We start from the raw sequence: 14,220 nt of genomic DNA on the forward strand, positions 1-14,220 counted from the left end.
ACATACATACATACATACATACATACATACATACATACACACATACATACAATACCAAATGATATTAAAAATAAACTCTACATAAAGATTTTATTGTTCAACATTTGTTAAATGTCACTTTTTTTTTTTTTTTTTTTTTTTACATCCATCTCAATCAAACTTTACATTGAATGTCATTCATCAGCTCCAGTCGAAAGCAAGCTTCATTTAGATTGGTGACTTGGCATCAGATCAAATGAAAGTAAAACAGCTAATTTAAAATTCTTGAGTGCTCTGTCACAATGGGACCCATCAATATTTAATTTGGTCATTTATGATAAGGACTAGGAATACACTACAGCACTGGGATGACAGGCAAAAAATGTTTGGATACTCAGAATGTTACACACACGTATAGATGATCTTTATGGCCAATTCCAACATTGGTGATTGAACAAACTTTCTATCAACAATACTACAATACTAGTAGTTGAAATGTTTGTTTGCAACTACTGCTTGCTAGGGCAGAGAAAGGTTCACTGCAGGGAAGCTCGTTTGCATTTGGCGTCCACTCACCACTGAGGAAGTGAGGCCAACATTGAGTTGCAAATCAACTTTGTCTGATTAGCATGAAGAGCAGGGAAACATCCCTGGGCCTTTCCTCAACGTGTGTTAGATTCAGAATCAGCAGCCATCTCCTGCTGGGGGGAGACATTACTGTTGTCTGCTTTCCTTTCGTTTTCATACCCAGTGTATCTATGAATGCTCACAGTGGCTCTACTTCTAATTCTTATGTTATTAATAGCAAGAGAGAGGAAGAACCAGAAATGTGCACACAGACAATGTTCACTCAAAGCGAGGGCGCACTTTTCCTTTTTGGGCAAAACTTGCCAGATTTTCAACAAATTTCAAACTGGTGGCATTTTGATTGTTTTGTGTTTTGTATTTTGTCTGCCATCTTTGCTGATCCAATGTTTTGACTGATGAGTCACTGATGTCATGTCTGGTGGATTTGGGCCTGGACCAAAATGCAGACAACTGAGAGGCATCTTCACTGAGTCCATGTTTTAATGGAAAAAAAAAAGAAAAAAGAAAAGAAAAGCTTATAAACAGAGAGGCAAGGCAACGAGGAGGTTACAAAGAGAAACTAGGAACAACAATATATCAGGAGGATCCAGTGAGGAGTGACAGAAGTAAAAGAGCTTATATACCGGGAGAGTGACAGCTGGAACAATAGGCTATAGTGCTGATTGGCTAATAGGATGCAGGTGTGGGGTGAGAGAAAGGTAGATGGAGAGGGGAGAAAGAGAAAAGCGCCAGGGAGCAACGGAGAACAAACAGGGGAATTATCTTTAACCACAACTAAAACAAGGAATAAATAAACTAAACGAACTAAGAGCAGCCTAAGAAGAGTAAGACATGACAAGACTGATTAGGTGAAAATTAAAATAACTGGACTAACAGAAATGAACATGGATGAAGGAAAATAACAAAAATAAGAAATCAATACAGGAAAATAACAGAATCAAAGAGCCCAAACAAAATGGGAGATGATATTTGATGATTTTCCCAGGTGGGAAGGTTGGATTAAAAGCAAATTTGTTAAATCCATTGCTTCATCTTTTGATCCAGAAGGCTGATTCATCTAATTGTTTTCTCTATTCTCTCATTTACAATCATCACCATGCAGACATTCACTGGATGTCACTGTGTCCATACAGAAGTGGAAGGAGTTTATTTGTGGAATAATACTGTAGAGATTAACCACTTAAGAATTATGTTTCCAATTCCCAATTTCCAGCTTTTGTAAATCTTTGGCCTGTATACTAAAAGCAATTTTAGCATGTTCCAGACATGACTCAGATTGAAAGTTAGAAGAGTTTTTATTCCGGTAACGTCCTAAGTTTATTTTATATTTTAGTCTGCAACGCCGTGTTTTTTCACATGTGCTGGAGAGCATTTAAGGCGTTATGTGACAAAACCATCTTAGACAGCAGAGAACAAAGCTTGAGGGCCACATACTGGCACAGAGCACGGTTCATACACTACTGACTGGGTGTTTTGGATTTGTCCTACAGTTCGTAAAGGGGACAAATGTCATTTCCAAAGAAGCAAACAATGCAATCAGTGGAAAGGAGAAGTGAAACCAGATTGGGAGGCAATGCAGGTAAGATTATTCCCAAAGGCACGTTGAGAGGTGATGGATGGAAGAACATGGATTTTGTTGTTGTTGTTGTTGTTGTTTTCCTATCACTGAAGCAAGAGCTGAACAAAGAACCGGGTCGGTTTGCTGTGCAAGCACTTTAAACTTTGCAGCCAGGCTGAAAAGTGTTTACTTGGCCTTTATCAGATGTTACTGACCAGCTTTATAATAATGTTACAGTAATTTGAACAAATAAACAAGAATACAAAAAAAAGGTTTCATGACCTGTTTTAAGATATACTGAAATTGAAAATATTCTGAAAGAAACGAATCAAAAATGTAGAAGGAACAAAACATAAGAAGAAGAAACACCTCAAAGGAAATTAATTCATAATACTAACACATAATGTACTGAAAATGGCAAGACTTATAAATAAATGGACAACAAAGAAATGATCAAAAACACAAACGCACACAAAAAAAATGCAAAACCTAAACACTTTTGTGACAGTCGGTTAACTAGAAACAATGACGGGTTGCCATGGCTTCCCAAACAGCTGACGTAAGAAAAACAAGAGAGCTCAAATATGAACAGCCACAAAAACATCACTCTCCAAAACTTCCTCTGGCATTAAAAAAAAACAACAACTTTAAACTGGAGTGGTATGACTCAAAAACACAGTTTATGGATTTGGTAATCAGTCTTCATCTAAAGTTTCATCAAAGCAACACAAAAATAAGAGCTAGTAAGACAACATCCGAGCAGACACCTGGATAAAGGACATTAAAGGCAGCACACTGTCAAACTAAATGAACAGTTCAGCAGTTTTGACAAAACTTGGTTTGATGAGAAAAATGTCTACGGTTTGATGGTTTGATGTCCATCACAAATGTCTACTTATACTCTATACGGCTTTGTTTGCACAACACAAATCCCCTAGCATTTTGGTAAATATATTACATCAAATAAAAAGGTTCTTAAGCCTGAAGTTGCATTTTATACCAATTTGCAAATAAAGTCATCATTCATCTCGTTTCGGTGCCATCCATAACACAACCCAGCAGACAGAGCATTTTGATAGGTTCCTCAGAAATTAATTTGTTCTGAACGTTACTGCATATCAGTTCGCCACTGTGATCCTTTTAAACATACAACGAGGAGGGAGTTCATGTGTGTTGCTTCTTTTCCTGCAGAGTGTGGCTCAAAGCCGCAGCTCAAAGCTTCCTGTCAGCTTTGAAGACTAATTTCTAAATCTGTAGTTTAGACTAACTTTAAGTTAAATCATCATATTTTTTTTTGTCATAAACCCCCCAAAAAATGATTATCTTGTATTGATAAAGTAGAAAATTATTATTCCCATGAATCTCAAGATTACTTATTTTATTATTAGTCATGGTTTGAATATGCACAAAGTTCAAAACAGTCAGTGATGATGTCTAGCAGTAAAACTATTGGTTTTTTTTCCCCAAATGTATTTATTTAATTTGATCAAATATATATATTTTTTTTCTTCTGCAGTGTTTGTCACATTTATTAGTACCTGTTGGTAAGATTTTTAATCATAGCACATTTATTTTGTGAGGAAAAAATGTTTAGTTAAGGCTTTCCTGAATGTTCTAGATATTCTTTTTCATTTTGGTTATGAACTTTGTAACTTAATTCACAGGATAAGCTTTTTGATACTCCAGAGAAAACATTTTCCATAACTTTGTTTCCAATTCTGCTCTTATCTCAAATGAAACAATGGTATTCACATCAACTAAATTTGCTTTCTTTTTTTTTTCTTTTTTTTTTTTAACTTATCTCTCTTCCCTTGTTTTTCCATTTATGCTTGAAATGCTGACTTGGATCAACATCCTGCTCACTTGTTGCATTACATTACCATTTTAAACCAAAGCAGCTGAGGCACAGCAGTCGAGCTGAACCAAAATGTTTAATTGTTGTACCTGAGTTTGCTTGAATATGTTTTGTTGGAATCTGAAGAAACTCCTGAACAAATCGCCTGTGATGATTTCTTAATGCTCAACTTCTTAACATTACGCTGTATTTATTCTACATGCAGTATATTGTATTAATCGTTTTGTACTGTAAACTCTGTTTGAAGTATGCTCTTTCTCTAATAGTGTACATTTTACTTAAGTTTTTCTTTTCTTTCTTTTACTTTGGAATTTTTATGTTACAAGATTTTATTTACTTGTACTTAGAAGTTATGAATCTCCTGATAGAGCAACATTTTTTTTAAGCTGGTCCTTCATAGGACCAAAGGGAGGAAGTGTTATGACAAGACTTTGGTTTATTTCAATCAATCAATCAAGCAATCAATTTTATCTAGGAAGCACCCTGCATGTTGGAGGCAGCTCGCTGGAAACGCATAATAAAGGATATTTCTGAACTGGGTTTGAATTGTAGAGGGTCACAGTCTGCAGGTACAAATACCAGAGTTGTGAAGTGAAATGAAACTGGTGGGATCCTCCTTTTTACTCCCCTCTTTGTTAGAGAGCTGGTGGATATTAAAAGCGATGTACTTTCATCTTTTCTTCACTTCCCTGGACTAGCTGGGGGAGTCATTGTTCATATTCTTTGCTTAATTTCTCAAAGCTATTAATATCATTAATCAATTATCTTCTCGAGCTAAGTGAGCATAAGGAAACAATGAGATAGGGCATGTTTTACATATATAAAAATAAGACTTACTTGTTGATGCTACTTAAAAAACAAACAATGTGTGCTTCTTTAGGTGATGAAGATGCAAAGCTGATTCATGGCATTAATGCATACTGTATCCATTAAGCATGATACAGAAAATGTTAAATCGCAGAAAAAGAAACACCAGTCACACGTGTTTTACATCGGATATATTTAGCAGTGAGCATTGTAGCCTCTTTGACACAAAAACCTACTTTCCAGGTTGGAGTGATAAATATTTCAAAAGACTGAAAATGAGCTGAGCAGAAAAAAGTAAGCGGAAGAGCAGGACGGCACGACTGAGAGCAAGTGGAAGAGCGCCGCATCTTAGATTGACAGTGTAAGAAGTAGAGGGGGAGATGTTTCCTATTTTTTATCATGCAGTAGAGAAAATAAAACGAGTCTTAAACTCAAGATGGAAGCTTTTCTGGTTACAGCCAGAAGCCGAACAGCGTGATGTGAACCTTGATCAGTTTTAAGTAACTTTGGTTTTTTTAGGCTGTAATGAGAAACAGCACTGTGATGGTCCGACCAGTCAAGGACAAGGACAAAGGCATATATAAAAATATATCTTCTATTTATTTTTCCCAAAAACATCTTAACAAAAGGTTTCAACAACAAATCTAAAAAAATATAACAAAATGGGCCCAAAAGAAATCAACTAAGGCAAACATAACTCAAGATAACAAACCAAAGACTGACCTCACACAATGAACACACAGGGAAATTTATACAAACAGGCTAGCCTACACAAACGAGGAGGGGTAGGGAAAGAGACAAAGACAAATAATGTATAAACATAAATGACTAATTTAAACTAAAACATTTTGACTTAAACACCACTATAAAAACCAAATAACCTAACACCAAAAAAAGGTTTTAACAATTATGCCATTAGTGGAGAGAGGCAGATTTTTTCCACATCAAGTCCCCTGCATCCAGCAGCCTGATGGACTGTTCCACTTCCTGGTGTTCCTTTCAGCCAACCCCCTTCTGTCAGCCAGTCCTTAAACTCAGCAAACAAAATAATTAATGATCTTAAAAAAACATAAGGCGTTTACTAAATGTGTGCACCCAAATTAGTAAACAACCCAACGCAATAACCACCACCAAAGAAAACCCACCAAAGAAAAAGTGAAAATCTAAATATATTATATGAAAACATTTAAATAAATACTAACACTGAGGAAAAGGTGGAGGAACCTCTACACACTCCCCCTCTTCTGGAAACTCCATGGGCCAGCGTGACAGGTAGTCGGCAGTAGAGTTCAGCTTCCCAGGGATATGATGGACATCAAACTGGAATGGTTGCATCGCCAGGTACCAACGCGTTATTCTACTGTTTGAGTCTTTCATTCTTTCAAGCCACTTCAGAGCCTTGTGATCCATTTCTAGGATGAACTGTGTCCCCAACAGATAATATTTGAGTGAATCTAAAGCCCACTTCACAGCTAGGCACTCCTTTTCTATAGTGGAGTATCGAGTTTCCCTTGGGTAGAGCTTTCTGCTTATAAAAGCAATTGGATGACGGCCCCCTGGAGGCCCTTGAAGCAGCACTGCACCCAGCCCACGCCCAGATGCATCAGTTTGCAAAATAAATGGCTGGTCAAAGTCAGGGCAGTGTAATGTAGGAGGTCCACTCAAGGCACCTTGGATGTCCTTAAAAGCTCTCTCTGCTTCCTCCGACCACTGAAGCTGATTAGGTCTCTTGGGGCTGGTCATATCTGTAAGCACAGCAGCTCTGGCAGAAAAATTAGGAATGAACTTATGGTACCAACCCGACATTCCAAGGAAGGATTTTAGCTGTGTCCTGGTCTGTGGCAGAGGACATGACTGAATTGCTTGAACCTTCTGGATCTGAGGTTTGATGACTCCATTGCCAATAATATGTCCAAGATATTGAACTTCCTTCTTGGCCAGGGTGCATTTAGCTGCATTAACAGTCAAACCTGCAGCATAAAGGGTCTCAAAAACAGCCTTAAGATGTTGCAAATGGTCCTCCCAGCTGTTACTGTAGATAACAATATCATCTAAATAGGCAGATGCAAAATTTGAAAGACCTCCCAGTACCTTATCCATAAGCCTCTGGAAGGTCGCAGGTGCTCCATGTAGCCCAAAAGGCATGACGGTGAACTGATGGAGGCCCCAAGGTGTCCGGAAAGCTGTTAGCTCACGAGACCTGGTGGTAAGGGGAACCTGCCAATAACCTTTAGAGAGATCAATGGTAGTAAGATATTTTGCTTTTCCAAGACAGCAAATCAAATCATCAATACGGGGAGTTGGATACGAGTCAAACTTGGAAACAGAGTTCAAATAGCGGAAGTCTATACAGAACCTCATGGTGCCATCCTTTTTTGGTACAAGGACAATAGGATTACACCAGTCACTGTGAGAAGTCTCAATGATGCCCAGAGAAAGCATTAATTCAATCTCCTCTTTTAAAGGGCCAAGAAGACGCTCAGGGATTCTGTAGCTCCTTCGTTTCACAACTGCATCCTCTTTCAGACGAATATCATGTTCAATATAGTCAGTACGTCCAGGATTATCATGAAACAAATTGATGTTACAAAGGGCTCTCACTTGCACCTGCTGTTCTGGGGAGAGATGACTCAGGTCAAGAGCAGAAGCTGATGGTAGAGGCAGGTATTGTTCCTCCACCTCCTCATCTGATACACTTCTGATGAAAAATGCATCTTGCTTCCCCTCAGGCCTCGAGACCCACTCCTTTAGCAGATTAATGTGAAGAACTCTAGTACTGCGTCTTTGGTCTAGAGTACAGATCTTGTAGGTGGTAGGACCCAGTTTTTGAACAACCTCATATGGACCTTGCCACTGAGCCAAAAACTTGCTGTCATCAGTAGGTAACAGTACCAATACCTTTTGACCTGGTTCAAAACTCCTTACATGAGCAGTTTGATCATACCAGGTTTTTTGCTTCTGTTGAGAAACACGCATATGTTCCTGAGCCAATGAGGTCATCTTTTCCAACTTCTCTCTCATCTGGAGGACATAAGAAATTGTATTAACAGGTTCTTTTACAGGTTTCTCCCCCTCCCACCTTTCCTTCAAAAGGGCCAGTGGACCTCGCACCTCATGCCCAAAAAGCAACTCAAAGGGGGAAAACCCGGTAGAGGCTTGGGGTACCTCCCGATATGCAAACAAGAGGTAAGGGAGCCACTGATCCCAATCAGACCCAGCTTCATTGATGAACTTACGAAGCATGTTCTTAAGAGTCTGATTAAACCTCTCTGTGAGTCCATCAGTTTGTGGGTGATATGGGGTGGTTCTCAGTCCCCTAATGCCAATCAGTTTATACACATCCTTCAGTAGTTTGGACATAAAATTTGTCCCTTGATCAGTCAGTATTTCTTTGGGAAACCCCACTCGTGAAAAAAACTGAACCAGGCAAAAGGCAACAGTCTTAGCCTTAACAGATTTCAGAGGGAACACTTCTGGATACTTTGTGGCATAATCAGTGATAACCAACATAAATCGGTTACCTGATTTGCTCTTCTCCACTGGACCTACTACATCCATGCCCAAACGTTCAAATGGTGTATTTATAATAGGAAGAGGCTGAAGAGGCGCTCTCGCTGCAAATCTGGTGGATGTTTTTTGACACTGAGGACAACTCTTGCAAAAACTGGCAACATCTTTGTGTAATCCAGGCCAGTAGAAACACCGTTTGATTCGGGCTATAGTTTTATGTTTCCCCAGGTGGCCAGCCCAGGGAACTGAATGGCCCAAAATCAATACTGTTTTCCTGACTTTTCTGGGTAACACAAGCTGTTGTAATTCTCCATGTCTCCTATAGAGGATGCCATTTTGCATGTAAAATTCCTCTGCAGTTTCACCTTCTTCAACTCTTTTCATAAGGTCAGCCAGACTTCTGTCCTGGTGCTGCAGCTCACTAATATTATCAGGAATTTCAAAGTCTAGCTGTACCTCAGGTTCAGGTAACACAGGAGAGGCTGTGGTATGTTTGAATTTTTCTTGCTTGCGTTGTGCCCGAGACTTGCGATCTTTAGTACGACACCCTTCAATCTCAGCCTCATAGAATGGTAAGGCTTTTAAGCTGGGCTCATCTTCCCCAGAGGTCTTTGCCTGGGATCGTGTCAGCACAACATTGCACATTTTAGAAGCATTTATTAGGTCAGTGAGAACTGGGAGATCATTTCCTAGGACAACAGGAAAAGGTAATTCATCCATGACACCCACATTTAACAGGTAAACATGTCCTTGCACTCTCATGAAAATGTCTGCTGTCGGATATTGTTTTTCATCCCCATGAACACAGCAGATAGGTATTGTCTCAGAGGTACAAATACTATGTGGTGGAACATACCTGCGGTGTACCAGTGACTGGGTGCTTCCTGTGTCAATCAGAGCTTTGACTCTCTTCCCATCTATCTCCACAGTAGTTTCCATCAGTGGCTGGTTTTGTCTGTTCACTACATGGTTCTCTCTGGGTACAAAACACATCTGAGAGAGTTTCGTAGGATTTTGAGGACACATAGGCTTTGTGTGGCCCTCCTGCCCACATAAATAGCAGATGGGTTTTTTCACAGGTTTTGTTTGACTGGGGGAAAAACATTTTTCTTTTCCAGACTGCTTATTCACATTTCCAGTTTGACCGTTACCTGGAATCGGCATAAACTCCCTTTTTGCAGCTCTAAAAGCCCATGATTGGGTCTTCCTGCGGGCAGCCACAAAAGCATCTGCCAGGGAGACCGCCTCTGCTGCATCTTTTGGGTTTCGTTCCTTAATCCAAACTTGGAGTTCTGGAGACAACATTCGGAAATACTGTTCAAGAATTATGATGTCATTTATTTCTTCAACAGTCTTACCTCGAGGCTGAACCCATTTGCTATACAGTTCTTTAAGTCTCACAAAAAGCTCTTTGGGGGACTCATTTGGCTCCACATGAAGAGACCGGAACCTCTGACGATAAGTCTCGTTATTAATTTCATATTTCTGTAAAATAGCAGCTTTAACATTATCATAGTTCATTGATTCATCCACATCCATATGTACATATGCACTCCTGGCTTTACCAGTCAAGAGTGGAATCAACTGAAATGCCCAGTCACTTTTTGGCCATCGACAAGCACATGCTATCCTCTCAAAAGTTATAAGGAAATGCTCAATGTCATCATCTTCAGTTAACTTTTGCAGTTTTGGTTCTTTATAAAAATGTGTAGAAACTGAGTCACCTGGCTTAACAGCAGACAGTGCAGGTCCTGGTGGTGAACGAGCCACATCATCAGGCCTCAAGCCTGTAGAGGAAGGGGCGTGGTCTTGCCCAAAAGGCCTCAGGCCTTCAGAAGACTGGGCCTGAAGCTCCTCTTGAAATAAAGTGAACTGATGTTGGAGAGCCTTAAACCTGTGATCTTGACGTGCCATTTCTTTCTCCCACTGTTCCTCTCGAGCTTTCTGCTGTCCAATGTGGGCCTGAAGGATCCCCGCCAAGTCGGATATGGTTGGCTCTCTTCCCTCTTCATCCTCTTCACAAGTTTCACAAATTGCACCACACTCCTCATACTCCGTTTGTGCTTCCTTGTCTGATGGAGCTGACTTGCCTTTACCACCTCTGACTCCTCTCATGGTTTAGGTCTCTTTCTTCTTCTTTTGGTTCCAAAAAAAAAAAAAAAAAAAAAAAAAAAATCAATAAATATGCCTTTGTCCGTCACTGGTGGATATCCCACTCCTGACACCAACTGTGATGGTCCGACCAGTCAAGGACAAGGACAAAGGCATATATAAAAATATATCTTCTATTTATTTTTCCCAAAAACATCTTAACAAAAGGTTTCAACAACAAATCTAAAAAAATATAACAAAATGGGCCCAAAAGAAATCAACTAAGGCAAACATAACTCAAGATAACAAACCAAAGACTGACCTCACACAATGAACACACAGGGAAATTTATACAAACAGGCTAGCCTACACAAACGAGGAGGGGTAGGGAAAGAGACAAAGACAAATAATGTATAAACATAAATGACTAATTTAAACTAAAACATTTTGACTTAAACACCACTATAAAAACCAAATAACCTAACACCAAAAAAAGGTTTTAACAATTATGCCATTAGTGGAGAGAGGCAGATTTTTTCCACATCAAGTCCCCTGCATCCAGCAGCCTGATGGACTGTTCCACTTCCTGGTGTTCCTTTCAGCCAACCCCCTTCTGTCAGCCAGTCCTTAAACTCAGCAAACAAAATAATTAATGATCTTAAAAAAACATAAGGCGTTTACTAAATGTGTGCACCCAAATTAGTAAACAACCCAACGCAATAACCACCACCAAAGAAAACCCACCAAAGAAAAAGTGAAAATCTAAATATATTATATGAAAACATTTAAATAAATACTAACACTGAGGAAAAGGTGGAGGAACCTCTACAAGCACACATAGAAATTGTGCTAAATCCACATCATTGCAAAACAACCATTTGATTTCCATACATTTTGTTCAAATTTTACTCATTGATCAAACAATGTCAAATATCACAGCTCTAAGACGGTCAGGCCAGTTGGTGACATACGGTTTGTCACGAAAACAAAAAGCCCACATGTTAGTTCCTTAAAAGCTATCTGAGCAATTTTGTCTAAATGACACCCATACAACTACGTACCACAGTTTCAAACAAACATGACTGAAAGGTTCAAACAAGCTGATTCAAAGGAGTTTCTTTTCTCAGCATTCGTTGGAATATCTCCTATTGTAAAAAGTCAACACTGCCTAGCCAGAAGACCTGCACAATACACTGAATTGCAGTCTTCATTAAAATATTTGTGAGAAACAAAACAAAAAAAAAAAAACAAAGAAAAAAATGTTGTAAGGACAATTTGTGTATCACTGCAAAGAACTGCATGGATGCAAATTCAGCAGCACCCATTCACCCTCTTGTTGTCAGCAGCGTTTGTCGGGCGGATGAACTCCTATTGCTCTTGATGCTCAGCCTGTAGTTGTGCAGATGCAAAAGTTCACAGAGAGTGATAGTAAAAGGTGATGATGGAAAAGCAAAGTGAGAAACATGTGGGTTAAAACCAGCCGCTATCATCATACCAGCTATGTAACATTGTCCATGTCTTCTACTGCAAAATCCCAATCTGTTTTTTCTTGTTTTGTTTTGTTTTGTTCTTGTTGTTCTTGACATTTGTTCAACAAATCGCAGAACAATTTCACGACCTACTATAAACAAAAGATGTAAACTATACAGCAGGTCATTGGCTTTTTTTTTTTTGTAATTAGCTGAAAAATAAAGCTTCTGCTTTGCTGTTTATAGTGATCTTGGTTAAAATAATGACCCTCTTATTTATATATAATTTTCATATAATGACTTTCTGTTTAGAATATTTGAACATGAATTTTCCTCTTGTTCAATGATGGGTGGAGGTAGGCACCAATCCCCGACTCTGTAAAGCGCCAGATCTCAAAGTCCCACTGGACAAAAGCACAAGCCCCCCACTGACCGACGGTCAGCCAGAAAGCCTACAGTGATATTTGCATAGTATGAGCCCAAAATGAGTGGATGGAAATGTGTTGTGACTGGCGTAACGTGCTTCATAGGTGAGGTAGGTAATGATTGACAGACTATACTGTGCAGGGACTAAGATCAAGTGCAATGCAAAACAAAACTTTTCAACAAATGGTTTCCTCAATAAATGCTAACTTATATTATGTATATGGATTTTACCTGTTTAAACATGCAAACTAAAGAGGATGAAAGGGGATGGACTGCTGTTTTTTTTTGGGGGGGGGGTTTACAAAAGAATTTTGTTCTTCAGGCGTTTCACTTCCCTGATATGCTTTGCTGATGCCTCTGCACACATAATAAATATGCTTTGGACTGTAAATCCCAAAAGCAGAATTACTTTTTTTTTTTACTGCATTGATTCAATTAATAAATTGCTTTCAGAGCTTGGCACCAAACATTTTTCATAGCTCACCATTTAAATTAAATATTTAAATAACTTTTTGCTCATGCTCAACAGTTTGTATTTTATTTATGACATTTCAGCGCCCTGCTAAAGCAGTCACACCCCTTAAACACTTATGCATTTTGTTGTGTCACAACTATAAACTTCTATAGATTTAAGTGGATTTTTGAAGGGGAAAGTAAGTAAAAATGGTTCAATTAAAAAAAAGGTGGTTTGCATTTGTATTCAACTTACTTAGTTACCTCTCAATAAAAGATAATCTGCAATTGATGTGGTGTAATAATTCACTTACTCTTTTCATATGCAGCAGCTGTGATGTTGTCTCAGGTGTAAAACCCAAAGCAACATCTTAATCCTATAATACACTAAGCAGTGCCTCTCATCTGATCTCCTCTTTTCATTCCCGTGTCATCTCATTATTCCTTATCCCCTTTATTGCAAACACATTTAGTTCCTGATGCTGGTTATTCAATCTGACAAGAAATGACCACATCACTGTTGCACTGATGCAACGTAGCCGTGTTTACAAAGCGTTTGCCACTGCAATGCTCCTTCACAGCACGCGGAAAATCAAACAAATGACCAACAAAAGCTGGGATAAAAATGGCAACCGTACCACGAGAACCGAGTGCTAAAACTTCATCGTGTCTCGCCAGATCCGTGCGCATTATGTAACCGTAGACTGCAAAAACAGATCCGCTCCAATGATGCCAACAATACTTGCCTTCTTATCCCTTTTCAACTTGGTACTCTGCACTTTCCTTTCAAATTTATTGGCTCTAGCCAATTGCAGCGAGGAGAGTGCTTAATGTCTAAATCATTTTTAGACAGAACTCTGGATGGTGTTCAGAGGCGAGTCGTGAAGCACTGAAAAGTGGCCAAATTAAAAGCTTTGCCATAGCCGACGCCACTTAAACAGAACACACTCGTGTGTTCTCCAGTGTTACACACCTGTACGCCCATTCATTTTTCTGTATTTTCTTGTACTAAACTCTAAACGTTACAGCAGGTCAGGCTGTCTGGTTAAGATAACCTAAACACTTGGCTGTCACTGTTCTCATCATACAGTCTGCATTTTCCAGCCTAAATCATAGTGATCACACCCCTTGAACATTTCGTTCATGTTTCTGATCTACACCATTCCACTGTAGCTCTGCCTGTAGGTTTGGGTTGTTATCTAACAGGCTTTCATCCAGGAGAAGACCGTATTTAGCTCTGTGAATACTTTGGGATCACACTGACTCAGAGTTGAGCGATGTTGGGAACTCAACCTCTGTCAAATTCCAAAGGTATGAAAAGCTAATGATCTGTGAGCATGCAGTCTTGCTTCTGTCCCCAACCCAAAAATCCTGGGACACTAGATGACACAGTGTCCACTGCACTGAAGGACAAGGCGCCGGAAAGCTAAAGGACACACAAACTGTTTAGAAAGAGTTGATCATGAAGTGACTGCTGTGTTAAA

The 14,220-nt window shown here is 39.2% G+C and overlaps 2 protein-coding genes across 2 annotated transcripts in view; both read right to left on the reverse strand.

Moving 5' to 3' along the window:
• LOC106926926 (multiple C2 and transmembrane domain-containing protein 1-like) overlaps positions 1–14,220 on the reverse strand; it is a 148,093-nt gene that overhangs the window by 132,594 nt on the left and 1,279 nt on the right. The window lies entirely within an intron of this gene.
• LOC148157709 (uncharacterized) lies at positions 9,081–11,219 on the reverse strand. Its single transcript, XM_088008954.1, has 2 exons — positions 9,449–11,219; positions 9,081–9,341 (listed from the first exon to the last, which is right to left on the reverse strand). The coding sequence occupies exons 1-2, from the start codon at positions 10,410–10,412 to the stop codon at positions 9,187–9,189; spliced, it is 1,119 nt and encodes a 372-aa protein (XP_087865080.1). The 5' UTR covers positions 10,413–11,219; the 3' UTR covers positions 9,081–9,186.

Source organism: Poecilia mexicana, unplaced genomic scaffold (assembly GCF_051168715.1).
Source record: "Poecilia mexicana isolate PSO_F unplaced genomic scaffold, ASM5116871v1 scaffold_9, whole genome shotgun sequence".
Classification (NCBI taxonomy): Eukaryota; Metazoa; Chordata; class Actinopteri; order Cyprinodontiformes; family Poeciliidae; genus Poecilia; species Poecilia mexicana.

Coding starts and splice junctions, on each gene's coding strand:
- LOC148157709 (XM_088008954.1), bottom strand. CDS start 10,412: ATGAGAGGAGTCAGAGGTGGTAAAGGCAAGTCAGCTCCATCAGACAAG. Junction 9,342..9,448: donor GGAGTTTATGCCGATTCCAG/GTAACGGTCAAA, acceptor TTATGTGGGCAG/GAGGGCCACACAAAGCCTAT.